Source organism: Bos indicus, chromosome 1, assembly GCF_029378745.1.
Source record: "Bos indicus isolate NIAB-ARS_2022 breed Sahiwal x Tharparkar chromosome 1, NIAB-ARS_B.indTharparkar_mat_pri_1.0, whole genome shotgun sequence".
Classification (NCBI taxonomy): Eukaryota; Metazoa; Chordata; class Mammalia; order Artiodactyla; family Bovidae; genus Bos; species Bos indicus.
In genome coordinates, this window is record NC_091760.1 from 140,818,228 (window position 1) to 140,832,923 (window position 14,696).

Below are 14,696 nucleotides of genomic sequence, written 5' to 3' on the forward strand. Positions count from 1 at the left end.
TTGATGCTTTTGAACTGTGGTGTTGGAGAAGACTCTTGAGAGTCCCTTGGACTGCAGGGAGATCCAACCAGTCCATTCTGAAGGAGATCAGCCCTGGGTGTTCTTTGGAAGGAAAGATGCTAAAGCTGAAACTCCAGTACTTTGGCCACCTCATGGGAAGAGTTGACTCATTGGAAAAGACTCTGATGCTGGGAGGGATTGGGGGCAGGAGGAGAAGGGGATGACAGAGGATGAGATGGCTGGATGGCATCACTGACTCGATGGACGTGAGTCTCAGTGAACTCTGGGGGTTGGTGATGGACAGGGAGGCCTGGCGTGCTGCAATTCTTGTGGTCGCAAAGAGTCGGTCATGACTGAGTGACTGATCTGATCTGATCTAAATAGACAAACTAACAGGATTTGTGAGAAAAGATGGTTGAGGAGGACCATAGAAAACCTATGAAGTTTTGCAGCCAAAACACTAAAAGACAGTTGTTGGTACCTAGGGAGGTAACTGGCAGCTCAGACATGCAGCTTAGCTGCATGACAAGGAGGCTGGTGTTGAGTTGCATGATCACCAAAATTCATCCTGATGGTTAGATTTCATGACTGTCCACATCATGATGTCATGATGTAAAGAAAAATATAAAAGTCTAGAAAATTTCCTATGGGGTTATCCATTCATTGCATTCCTATGTTTTTGCTTTGATCTGCTCGTTTATTTTGTGTGAAGTCTTTACGCATTACACAAAATCTCTTCCAGGTGGATTCCAAAAGAACTTACTTTCAGGGACTGTAGAAAAACAAAGCTAAGTGTTTTAAAATGATTTGTCAGACAACTAGATAACCAAATAGATGATGTGTTTTTTCCTATGATAGCATAAAAACACACATCCTCTGGAAAACCAAGCCAAAAATTCATGTGGAAAGAAGACTATCTTAGCCATCAGTCCGGTGAGGATGCACTGGCGGAGAGAACAGAACATCTAATACACTTTATCATTCCTCATTCTAAACATAAAGGTTTTCAGATTATTTCACTCTTAGTGGATAAACTTAGCAATGGTGACTCGGGTGGGGACAGAGGCACAGCCTTACCTTTGACCGTCACGTGGACACTCTGGCTGGTGGAGAGCTGGGGCTGGACTAGCACGTTGCAGGTGTACTCCCCCTCATCAACTTCCTTCTGCACATCTGAGAGTTTTAGAGTTCCATTATTCTCAAACGCCACTTGGCGGTGGTTGAAAGGAAGCAGATTCGAGTTCTTGTACCATTTGATGGAGTAATACGGATAGCCAATCACACGACAGTGAATGTATGTGTCGCGTCCTGCTATTGCTGTGATATTTTTCATTGGTCGAATGCTTGCAGGCCCTGGAGAGACACAGAGAAGCTCTTGAAAATAATTTAAGGGTACCTTTTATGTGTGGAAATGAGTACACTTTTCCTTGAGTTTAAAAATGTATTTGTTTTCATGTAAGGACATCTTTTTCAATTCAGCAATTTTTTTCTGCATTTGGCATTTTCCACTAAGAAGGTTTTTTTTTTTTTCTTTTCCTTTTCATTTCATTGCCTTCAAATGAATTGAACTAGTGCTAATTACCAACTACTTCTATTTAAAACATTTTGAATTATAGGCTAAAAGGCAATTTAATCAATACAAAGTAACAAGCTGCACTGAACAATCATATTCAGCTGGTGAGACACTGGTATCAATTCAACTGTTTAACTCTCTCTCTATAAAATAGATTGTGAGGATGGAGGTTATGCCATGTTGCACTATGAATGTAGGTTAAGTACCATGTACATGAAGGTTTACCATGAATGTCGTAGAACAGAAGAAGAGGAGGAAGGAGAGAGCATGCAGAGCATAAACCAGGAAAAGAAAGCTCCAGAGGACAAGTCTAAGAGTAAAACAAGAGAACAAGCTGACTAAGGAAACCAAAATGCCATTTCCAACAGTGATCCAGTCACTGCCATTCCTCAGTGGGAAGCAAGAGGGCAGGAGACAACGAAGCGACATTAATCCGGTCTGGCATTCCAAGACTGGGCTCGGTGCATGCAGAAACGTCCTTCTCCGCTACAATGAGTCATGTGTGTTTTTTGAGGAGTTGATTCGACAAGCACCTCTTACGTTTATTCGAGCCTGGTAGAGGACGACGCCTGCAGAGTTGTTGGCCGTGCAGCGATAGACGCCCCCGTCGCGAACCTGAGAGCTGGAGATGTTCAGGTAGCTGACCACGTTGCCCTCCGACGTGATCATCTGGCTGATGCGGTGGCTGCCGCCCTTGAGGATGGGGTCGTCGTCCAGGGTCCACGTGATCGTGGGCAGCGGCGTTCCCTTCACGTTGCACATCAGGGAGACGGCCTCTGCCGGACTCACCACTTTCTCACTAAAGGCGGAAATGATTTTGGGAGTTCCATCTGCAGGAAGACAAATCACGCAGGGAAGTGGCACATATGCATAATTAAAGGACTTCCGAGTATGTCTATTGGATGTGGCTATCAAACGCCCCTCAAAAGACTGGTTTTATCGATAAAGCTAAATTCCACTTAGGACAACTTTTCAGTTTCAAAATAAGTAAATGCAGACTTAGCTAGCTTTAATCTCTCTCCTCTATTTCTTGATTGTCATAATCATGCAACTCAGATGTTCATGATAAAGAATGTCATCTCCCCAAAAGTTTATAATTCAGAACTGTTATGTCCCCACCCAAAGTTATAACAGAGGAAATTCACACACCTCCATGGCTAATTTAGCTTTCTACTTCCTCCAAGTTAATTAGGGATTGCTCAATGGGGAACTGTTTAGAGGAAGAAAGAACTAAGACATTGATTATCTCTCTGTCATTTTCTCATAAGGAATCATCTTTTATAGTTTTAATAATAAATAATGATAATTGCATGTGAATTTTCATGAAGGCCCTGAGAATAGGTAAAAGCTAAATCAAGTTGGACCCTTTCGGTATTATTAAATGTCTCCATAAGTATCTTTTCTTTCTTTTTTAAAAATTTTATTTTACTGAAGCTATGCTTCAGTTGATTTGTTAAGTTTCTGCTCTACAACAAAGTGATTCAGTTATACATACATATGTTATTTTTCAGATTCTTTTCCATTGTGGCTATCATAGGATACTGAGTATAGTTCCCTGTGCTATACAGTAGGACTTTGCTGTTTATCCATCCTATTTGTTGTTGTTCAGGCGCTCAGTCGTGTCCATCTCTTTGCGACCACCAGGACTGTAGCACACCAGGCTTCCCTGTCTTTCACTATCTCCCAGAGTTTGCTCAAACTCATGCTGATTGAATCCACCCTTTATGTACTGATAACTAGTTTGTATCTGCTAATCCTGAACTCTCAATCCATCCCTCTCCAACTCCCCTTCCCTGTGGCAACCACCAACCTGTTCTCTATGCCTGTGAGTCTGTTCTTGCTTTATGGATAAGTTTATTTATGTCATAGTTTAGATTGTGTTATAACATAGTAAGTGTTATAAGTAAGGTGGTCATTAATTTATCTGGGATACTTCTGAGAATAAAACTGATACTAGGAGAAGAGACACAACTCAAGACCCTCCCAGGAAAACAAGGAGATTAATCTTAGGAATGTTTCCACAGAAATTTCCAATGTTTTAGACAAAGACAAAATTTTCATATTCCATTATTTTTTTAAATCATGTATTAAAATATCTCTTTAAGGTTATATTCTATGTGCTGTGCTATGCCTAGTCGCTCAGTCATGTACGACCTTTGTGAGCTCATGGACTGTAGCCTGCCAGGCTCCTCTGTCCATGGGGATTCTCCAAGCAAGAATACTAGAGTGGGATGTCATGCCCTCCTCCAGGGGATCTTCCCAGCCCAGGTATTGAACCCAAGTCTCCCGCATTGCAGGCAGCTTTTTTTACCAGCTGAGCTACCAGAGAAGCCCAAAGTTATATGCTCGTAACAACAAATGCATTTTAAAAAAAATATTTGGCAAAACTAATACAATTATGTAAAGTTTAAAAATAAAATAAAATTGGAAGGAAAAAAAAAAAAAATGTATATTAGGTCTCCATTAGAGAGATACAGGGTGTCCCAGGTGGCACTAATAGTAAAGAATCTGCTGCTAATGCAGGAGATGCAAGAGACACAGTTTCAATCCCTGGGTCGGGAAGATCCCCTGGAGGAGGAAACGGCAACACACTCCAGGATTCTTGCCTGGAAAATTCCATGGCCAGAGAAGCCTGGCAGCTATAGTCTATGGGGTCAAAAAGAGTCAGACACGACTATACCACTGAGCACATACACATTAGAATGATACACACATATTAGAGAAAAATGTGTGAAAGTCAAAAGACTGGAAAGTTACCAATGGATCTCCCAGCTTTAGGCATATAAATCAACATTGTGACACTTTTTTTTTTTTCCAGGCATGAATATATCATTTTGACAGAACTATGATCACATGCAACTTGATTTCTGTGTCCAGTAATAAACCTTGCTGGTGGAGATATTTTTTTTTAATTGGTGCAAATTGAAAGATAATGATTAATAGATTTTTTTTTTTTTACTTTTTAACCTGAATTATAAAAATTACATGTATTCATTGCTGAAAAATTTGAAAGCATAGATAAGCAAAAGAAAAGTTAGAAACAAAAGGGAGGGGATTTATGTATACCTATGGGTGATTCATGTTGAGGTTTGACAGAAAACAGCAAACTTCTGTAAAGCGATTATCCATCAATAAAAAATTAATTATTTAAAAAAAAACAGAAAAAAAATTCTAAAGCTATCTTGCAATTCCAGTACTGAAGGTAAGTGTTGCACCATCTTTTCATTTGCAAATTGCTGAATCTTAACTTCATTCCAGCTCACATTTTGGAAGGCTGGAGAAGGCTTTCAAGTATATTTTTTTCAGGGTCAGATTCTTAGATCACAAACATCTTTCTTTTACTATCAAAGATGACAAAAATAACTTCATAATATTAAAATAGGAAATCTGCACTTTAGCCCTGAGAACCCTGCAGACATGACTTCAACGTGCTCTACATTTAATTTACAGAGAAGTTAGATGTCATTCTGATCATAATTCTTTGTATATGACCAACTGTTGATGCTTGAGAATATTGAGGTTATTTTATTTGACCTTACAACTCAACATATTTTGTCAGGAGGTGTTTAGCTATAGATTTCTTTTCACTGATTTTTACATTAAGCATTGAACTCTCAAGTCTTATTTTAAAATCTATGTGGGAAAGTTTTCTTCACTTACGCTTTTATTTTTGTAGATAAAGTTTACCCACAGCTAAATATATATATCTTAAGAGTACCAACAGAATGAGTTTTGTTAAATAAATACACTTATGTAAGCACAAAATGAAGAAGGTAAGAATCATTTCTATCACCCCCCACCATGTTGCTAGGGGTTCTTGCAAGCAGTCTCTACCCACCACTACTCTTCTGATTTCTATCACCATGCATTACTTCAGCCTATTCTTGGCTTCAAATCATGTTTGTGTGTGCCCTACATATACTCTGTCATAACCAGAGTACAGTTAGTAAAATTAGGAGCTGCAACTTTGGAACCATGGTGTTACCTAATGCAGAGTCTGTCCATGACCAGTAATGTCGCTTACAGCTGTTTTCCCAGTCCAACCATTGTCACACCTTACATTTATTTGCGGTGTCTCATTAGTCCTTTTAATCTGTAACATTCTTCAGTTTCTACTCAACTCTTGACTTTGACATTTTTGAAGAATTACTTTGTAGCCAGTTGTTCAAATCCAGTTTGATATTTCCTTGTGATTAGATACAGATTTTGCATTATTTGACAAATGCTACGGAATTACTATTGTTTTTGTGTGTGTTTATTGGCCGCTTGTGTATTTCCTTTCATGAAATGTCTGTTCAAATCTTTTGTTCCATTTTTATGTTACAGTCTTTTTCTTTGGTATTGATTGGTAGCAGTTCTTCACGTCCACTGAATACATGTATATGTATAATATATACATTCAAAACAAATATGATGAATATACATGTATACAAATTTACTTATACATGTATATAGGTCAGATTACATCCCTGGTGGCTCAGAAAGTAAAGAGTCTGCCTGTGATGAAGGAGACCCGAGTTCAATCCCTGGATTGAGAAGATCCCTTAGAAAAGGAAAGAGGAAGACATTAGAGTATTCTTGGAGAAGGCAATGGCACGCCACTCCAGTACTTTTGCCTGGAAAATCCCATGGACAGAGGAGCCTGGTGGGCTGCAGTCCATGGGGTCGCTAGAGTCAGACATGACTGAGTGACTTCACTTTCACTTTTTACTTTCATGCATTGGAGAGGGAAATGGCAGCCCACTCCAATGTTCTTGCCAGGAGAATCCGAGGGACGGGGAGGCCTGGTGGGCTGCCGTCTATGGGGTCGCACAGAGTCGGACACAACTGAAGCGACTTAGCAGCAGCAGCAGCAAAGTATTCTTGCCTGGAAAATCCTATGGACAGAGGAGCCTGACAGGCTACAATCCACGGGTTTGCAAAGAGTGGACACAACTGAGCAACCAACACTTTCAGTTTCAGGTCAGATTAAATTACACATAATGTTTGTCAGACATATGTATATATATAGTATACATTATATATAAATGTATGTACTAAATATTTTCTATCATTTCATATTTGCCTTTTCATTTTCATTACATATATAGTAATATGAGTGTGTACATGCAAATTTTATAGTTTTAATCACCTATGAGAAGTTAAAATTACAATTATTCAAATAAAATGGAGGAATCTTGCAACAGATAATCTCAAAAATTTAATTTATATTCTTTCATTTGTGTAATTTTATGTATGCTAAAAAATATAATACAATGATGTAATGTTATAATTTGTCAGTTGCTATTTAGAAAAATGCAAAAGTAGGAAGTCAAGAAACACCTGGAGTAACAGACAAATTTGGCCTTGGAATACAGAATGAAGCAGAGCAAAGGCTAATAGAGTTCTGCCAAGAGAATGCACTGGTCATAGCAAACACCCTCTTCCAACAACACAAGAGAAGACTCTACACATGGACATCACCAGATGGTTGACACTGAAATCAGATTGATTATATTCTTTGCAGCCAAAGATGGAGAAGCTCTATACAGTCAGCAAAAACAAGACCAGGAGCTGACTGTGGCTCAGATCATGAACTCCTTATTGCCAAATACAGACTGAAATTGAGGAAAGTAAGGAAAACCACTAGACCATTCAGGTATGACCTAAATAAAATCCCTTATGACTATACAGTGGAAGTGAGAAATAGATTTAAGGGCCTAGATCTGATAGACAGAGTGCTTGATGAACTATGGATAGAGGTTCGTGACACTGTACAGGGGACAGGAATCAAGACCATCCCCAAGAAAAATAAATGCAAAAAAGCAAAATGGCTGTCTGGGGAGGCCTTACAAATAGCTGTGAAAAGAATAGAAGCGAAAAGCAAAGGAGAAAAGGAAAGATATACCCATTTGAATGCAGAGTTCCAAAGAATAGCCAGGAGAGATAATAAAGCCTTTTTCAGCCATCAATGCAAAGATATAGAGGAAAAGAATAGAATGGGAAAGACTAGAGATCTCTTCAAGAAAATTGGAGATACCAAAGGAACATTTCATGCAAAGATGGGCTCAATAAAGGAAAAAAATGGTATGGACCTAACAGAAGCAGAAGATATTAAGAAGAGGTGGCAAAAATACACAGAACTGTACAAAAAAGATCTTCATGACCCAGATAATCACGATGGTATGACCATTCACCTAGAGCCAGACATCCTGGAATGTGAAGTCAAGTGGGCCTTAGAAAGCATCACTACGAACAAAGCTAGTGGAGGTGATGGAATTCCAGTGGAGCTATTTCAAATCCTGAAAGATGATGCTGTGAAAGTGCTGCATTCAATATGCCAACAAATTTGGAAAACTCAGCAGTGGCCACAGGACTAGAAAAGGTCAGTTTTCATCCCAATCCCAAAGAAAGGCAATGCCAAAGAATGCTCAAACTATCACACAATTGCACTCATCTCACAAGCTAGTAAAGTAATGCTTAAAATTTTCCAAGCCAGGCTTCAGCAATACATGAACCGTGAACTTCCAGATGTTCAAGCTGGTTTTAGAAAAGGCAGAGGAACCAAAGATCAAATTGCCAACATCCACTGGATCATGGAAAAAGCAAGAGAGTTCCAGAACAACATCTATTTCTGCTTTATTGACTATGCCAAAGCCTTTGACTGTGTGGATCACAATAAACTGTGGAAAATTCTGAAAGAGATGGGAATACCAGACCACCTGATCTGCCTCTTGAGAAACCTGTATGCAGGTCAGGAAGCAACAGTTCGAACTGGACATGAAACAACAGACTGGTTCCAAATAGGAAAAGCAGTACGTCAAGGCTGTATATTGTCATCCTGTTTATTTAACTTCTATGTAGAGTACATCATGAGAAATGCTGGGCTGGGGGAAGCACAAGCTGTAATCAAGATTACCAGGAGAAATATCAATAACCTCAGATATGCAGATGACACCACCCTTATGGCAGAAAGTGAAGAGGAACTCAAAAGCCTCTTGATGAAAGTGAAAGTGGAGAGTGAAAAAGTTGGCTTAAAGCTCAACATTCAGAAAACGAAGATCATGGCATCCGGTCCCATCACTTCATGGGAAATAGATGGGGAAACAGTGGAAACAGTGGCTGACTTTATTTTTCTGGGCTCCAAAGTCACTGCAGATGGTGATTGCAGCCATGAAATTAAAAGACGCTTACTCCTTGGAAGGAAAGTTATGAGCAACCTAGATAGCATATTGAAAAGCAGCGACATTACTTTGTTAACAAAGGTCCGTCTAGTCAAGGCTATGGTTTTTCCTGTGGTCATGTATGGATGTGAGAGTTGGACTGTGAAGAAGGCTGAGCGCTGAAGAATTGTTGCTTTTGAACTGTCGTGCTGGAGAAGACTCTTGAGAGTCTCTTGGACTGCAGGGAGATCCAACCAGTCCATCCTGAAGGAGATCAGTCCTGGTTGTTCACTGGAAGAACTGATGTTGAAGCTGAAAGTCCAGTAAGGGAACGACAGAGGATGAGATGGTTGGATGGCATCACTGACTCAATGGACATGGGTTTGAGTGAACTCTGGGAGTTGGTGATGGACAGGGAGGCCTGGCATACTGCACTTCATGGGGTCACAGAGAGTCAGACACGACTGAGTGACTGAACTGAACTGTTTTAGAAAAATTAAATGAGAAAACAATTTTGCTAAATGGTTACTAGTACATTTGTCATTTTTCATGTACTTCATTTCTATCTGAGTTTCCAGATTCAGGTCATTTTCTTCATCATGAATGGTTTCATTTACTGTTTCTTAGCATGTAGGACTTCTGGCATCATGCTCTTCACAACCTTTTGTTTATTGAAAATATCTTTATTTGGTTTTAACTTTTAAAGACTATTTTTGATAGATGTAGTCATGCATGTTGATGGGGTTTTTAAATGTTGAAAACAGTAAATTAAAAATAAAATTCATCATAATCTTAGAAAGACTGTGTGTGTGTGCTCAGTCATGTCTAATTCTTTGTAACTCTATGGACTGTAGCCTGCAGGCTCCTCTGTCCATGGGATTCTCCAGGCAAGAATACTGAAGAGGTTGCCATTTCCTTCTCCAGGGGATCTTTTTGGCCCAGGGATCGAACCCTTGTCCCTTATGTCTCCTACACTGGCAGGAATATTCTTTACCACTAGCACCAGCTGTGAAGCCCCACCCCACTAGCACTGGAAAATATCCTCAAGGGACGTGTGATATTTGTGTAGAAAATTACTGATATTTCCCCCTTCTTTCAAGGGTCAAGTTCTTTCTGCCTGATTTGGGGTATTTCCGCAGGGTCTGTAAATTATTTTGCTTTTCCCAAAGTTCATTATTTTCATCTTCTCTCAGGTTAGTGTGATACACACTACTCCATAATTTCCAGAAATAAGACCTGTTCTTCTTTTTTATGATTCTACTTTCTAGGTGTTCCGGTCTGATCTTGAACCTATAATTATTAGTTCCAGTTTCTTTAAACTTCCTTTCCAGTTTCTTTGTCCTCATGGGAAATATTCCAAAATTCTACATTATATCAGTGGCCATTCTTAGTTGATAGTATTGTGAGTTTTTAGAATCAGTTAATTCATAGCGGTTACAGGATGTTAAATCATAAGTGTCTAGTTAGACACCATCTTAAGGCAGTTACTGGGTATGTGTTTGTAATTCCATTTCTGCTGTCTTTGGCGACATTAGCACTGTCATTTCTCAGATGAGAAAAAAAAAAAAAAATAAGTGAAGCTTCTTGTCCTGAACAGAAACTGACAGGCAACAAATAAATCCGTGAGTGGGCTCAGTGGGCTCCTCTCACCCCTCTTTTTATTCAAGCGACAGGCTTTTTTGGAGATGAAAGCAGACATTATTTTCCCAGTGAGACTGGAGTGTCTTTGAAATCTTTCTTGCTGTCACTCTCTGATAACCTCACCTCTTTCGACATTATTATGGATTATCAATATATTCCTTAGGTTTTCTTGGTCACACGAGGTGGTTTCCAAGGTAACGAGGCCTAGACAGGTAATCTCTCCCTTTTCTACAAAGAATCTAAAAATAGTGGCTATGTGAGGACTGCAGGGCATCGCCATTAGCAAACTGGCTCTGTGCAAATTGATTACTTTCTGCACTTAATTATTATGGAAACACAGCATCAGGCTTTTAATATGAGTCCCGTGCCTTCAGCTATATTCACCTGTGCTTTAAAATGCTCACTGTCTGCAAGGAACTGCTTGAATCAAAATAAGAATGTTATCCTAAGCCCGTTTCTTCTTAAAAATTAGCTAAGGTTAAAAAAGTAATAAGAGAAATAGACACTTAGCGTCAAGAGATATTTAAACTTATTTTCATATTAAATGGATTTTCTTTTCCCCTGCTTTAGGCTATATGAAAGTCATGTAGTTATTTTAATCAGTTGATAACAGATGAATTTTAAATTATATATAAAGGCACAATTTCCAACAAGACATGCAAATTTACAGATAAAAGCTAGTTCAATTATCTAGTGATAAACATGTCTCTTGCTTGAAAGTTACCTGGACAGTGTCTTTCCCTGGCTGATTGATAAGCTTGAAGATGTAAGTAAGCAGTAGGCAGTTAAAAAAAAGCCTAAAACTCATTATGATAACACAAAGCAATTCTTCAAAAATTCCATTCACCTAAATCTGTGACTCTCTGGACCCAAATTGAGACAACTCTACAACCCAGATGCCTTTTTACAGTCCACCAAACATGACGTTGAAATGTTGCTCTAAGTGTTGCATCCATGGATGTGCTTATCAACTTTGGGGGGGGCTATTTTGCTCCCCCAAAGGACACTTGTTTGTCATAACTGGAGGGAGGCACAGCGAGCATTTAGCAGATAGAGGTGAGACTCCATTCAGCATCCTAGAGTGCATACAGCAGCCTACCCAACCAAGCACCCCTGAGAAACCCTGGTCAAGAGGATGACGGATTAGCCACTGAACCATCAGTCTCAAGTCTCTTTGGTTCATATCTTGACAAGTAACTTTAAACACTGAGTGAGCAGCATTTATGTTACTTGACTTTATGTTAAATCACATTACTTATGTTACTTCTACTAGAAACAATGATCACTTCATCAGAAATTAATCTTTTATTTGCCCAACTGAGCTAGAAAACTAGAGGAGAGTTACTAGCTGATCAGACAGAAATCTTAAAACTGAGTTATGAGCTCCACTTCACCCTTTGCTCTTGCTTTTGAGTGCCCTGGGTTTGAGTTCTTTTTTTCAGCTGAACCCTGCAACGAGGCCCACTGACCTTCAAGGACCACCTGCACAAAGTCTTGAGCGGACAGCCTGTCCTTGCGCACAAAGCACTGGTAGGCTCCGCCGTCACTTCGGACCATGTGATCCATTATAAGGTTTTCGTGGTTGATCCCTGTGATCCTCACATTTTTTCCAGGGTTGAGTATTTCACCATTTCGGTACCAGGAGAGTTCCTGGTCCTCACTTCCAGTCACGCTGCAGGACAAGGAAACCTGGCTGCCCACGCTGCTTTTAACTTTCCTGGGGCTGATGGTAGCTTTCAGTGGCTCTGGAGTTTCGGGGAAGAGAAAAAAAGAAGGTAAAAATATCACACATGAGAGTATTTCAACAGGGTGGACTTTTGACAAGGCAAATGTATCTTTACAAGCATTTTTGGCCATTTGGCAATACGTCAAGGTAGGTTTTTCCCTCATACAGAGCTTTGAATAGTCAAAGATATTAAATTGAGCTGTTAATGGGATTTATGTAAGTTATACTGTCTTAATTTTGTACTTGCTTGGATGGTGACTGCAGACATGAAAGCAAAAGACGGTTGCTCCTTGGAAGAAAAGCTTTGACAAACCCAGACAGCAGATTAAAAAGCAGAGACATCACTTTGTCGACAAAAGTCCATAGAGTCAAAGTTATGGTTTTTCCAGCAGTCATTTGCCAATGTGAGAGTTGGACCATAAAGAAGGCTGAGCACCAAAGAATCAATGCTTTCAAACTGTGGTCCTGGAGAAGACTCTTGAGAGTCCCTTGGACTGCAAGGAGATCAACACTGACTATTCACTGGAAGAACTGATGCTGAAGCTGAAGCTCCAATACTTTGGCCACCTGAGGTGTACAGCCAATGTATTAGGAAAGATCCTGATGCTGGGAAAGATTGAAAGCAGGAGGAGAAGGGGGCAACAGAGGACGAGATGGCTGGATGGCATCACTGACTCACTGGACAAGAGTCTTAGCAAACTCTGGGAGATAGTGAAGGACAAGGAAGCCTGGCATGCTACAGTATAGGAGTTTGCAGAGTTGGACACAACTGAGCAACGGAACAACAACAATATGGTCATAATTTGGTACTTGTAAATAGCACTACATAGGCCTTCTACCTGGAATACTCCCAGAGTTAAAGCAGCAGAGGGATTGAGAAAGAACATCTTTTTAATAGTTAGCTACTTTACCATGTAAATGACAATGCATACAGATTTTCTGTTGAAATAGTCAATTGTGAGCTTCGTGTTAAGACTGCTATGTTTCTAATGCTTTTGTGTGGAATGACGTTGCAACGATTTTTAAAAAGGAACCTTAAAAACAAAAGGCCACACTCTGCATGTTCTTATTTCAGTGCTATTTCATTTTGTTTGGGAACACCCTCATTGCTGTTGGCTTTTTTCTTTTCTTTTTCTTGCCTTCTTTCACTGTATGGCAGATAGACTGGTGTTGGTCAGATTCCTTTCTCAGTAAATGTGAGTATTAACCCACTGACAGTAAGAACTGCAATGGCTGAGCCAACAAGGACGGATATATTTGAATATTTAAATCTATCTGCCTCATCCCAACTTGGCACAGATGGGTTTCCTCTGGGCCAGTCTCACACACACAAACTCACTCATATCCTCTATGTGGCTTAACCATGGCCAGCAGCACAGGGCTGCAAGGAAGCAGGTTGCTGTAGAATGTATAACTGTGAGAAAGGTTTTTTATTTCTTTAAAATGAGGCAAGCTGCTTTGGACAAGGTGGTAACTCTCATCCATGACTTTCTATGTTTTCATTGAACAATGAATGAACCCAGTTCAATGCCATAAGCATTTTTGAACATTTATATGCCAAGAATAGCATTAAACTCATAAGTGAAGATGAAAATGAAAGACACTTGTGACAACTCGCATGTCCCACAGTTACCTTCGTTAAGTCAGTCTCCCCACAGTTCTGCAAGTTTCATGTTATCTCCACTTTACAGAAGAAGAAAGAGTTATTCAGAGATATTTAACCAAATCCACACAACAGGTAAATGGCAGCTATCAGCTGTTTGCGTCAGTTATTACTGACTTCTTAGTCACCACATTGTGAAGTCTTTAAAGAGCTCAGTCTTTTAGGTGCATAAGCAAAATACGAGAATGAAGATAGTAACCCAGAGGGTCCAAGAGAAGACCTCAAGATTCTGCATCAAATCAGAGGGACCTGAAGGCAGCAGGGGAAGAGGGCAACAAAGGATGAGATGGTTGGATGGCCTCACCAGTTCAGTGGACATGACCTTCGGCAAACTCCTGAAGATGGCGGGACAGGGCAACCTGGCATGCTGTGGCCCGTGGGGTCATGAAGAGTCAGACTCGACTTGGAGACTGAACAACAGTAACAACAGTGGGAACTAAAGAAAGCTTTCTAGAATTTTTAGCCAGTGAGCAATAGAGTAAACACATTTTTAGGAGAATCGATTGATCGTATTGTGTTGCACAAATGATAATGGGAAAATTGGTCAGCAAGGAGGAATTGTTGATGTCTAGCTGTGACTCAATTAAAACTCAATTTAGGACAGGGTGGAGGTGGGGAGCACAGTTGAGAAAGGCCTTGAGATACAATCTCTAGGACTTGGCAGGAATTAGACCTAGAAAGGGAAGTCTCAAAGAGGATCTGGGGCTTAAAGCTTGCATTTGGAGGGTTTGAGGGTAGAAGGAGTCTAGGATAACAGGAGTCATTTACATGCCAGAGATGGCAGAGAGCAGTTTGGGATACTCCTGCTGAGCATCTGATATAAAATTTGGAAATATGTTCTTCTGACACCCAAGGAGGCTGAGGCTGAACCTGCAAATTCAGGGCTGTTTTCAGAGGGGAGGAATTTGAAACTAGAAAACAAAAGAGAGAGAAAAATAAAAGAGGAGAATG

At 40.0% G+C, this 14,696-nt stretch overlaps 1 protein-coding gene across 1 annotated transcript in view; it reads right to left on the bottom strand.

Annotated features, from left to right (window-relative positions):
- The window catches only part of DSCAM (DS cell adhesion molecule), an 857,668-nt gene that overhangs the window by 304,647 nt on the left and 538,325 nt on the right, over nt 1–14,696 (bottom strand). The window contains exons 6-8 of the mRNA XM_070795162.1: nt 11,826–12,101; nt 2,107–2,403; nt 1,078–1,353 (exon numbers count right to left, since the gene is read on the bottom strand). Coding sequence (XP_070651263.1) covers nt 1,078–1,353; nt 2,107–2,403; nt 11,826–12,101 — 849 coding nt within the window. The remainder of the gene's footprint in view (nt 1–1,077; nt 1,354–2,106; nt 2,404–11,825; nt 12,102–14,696) is intronic.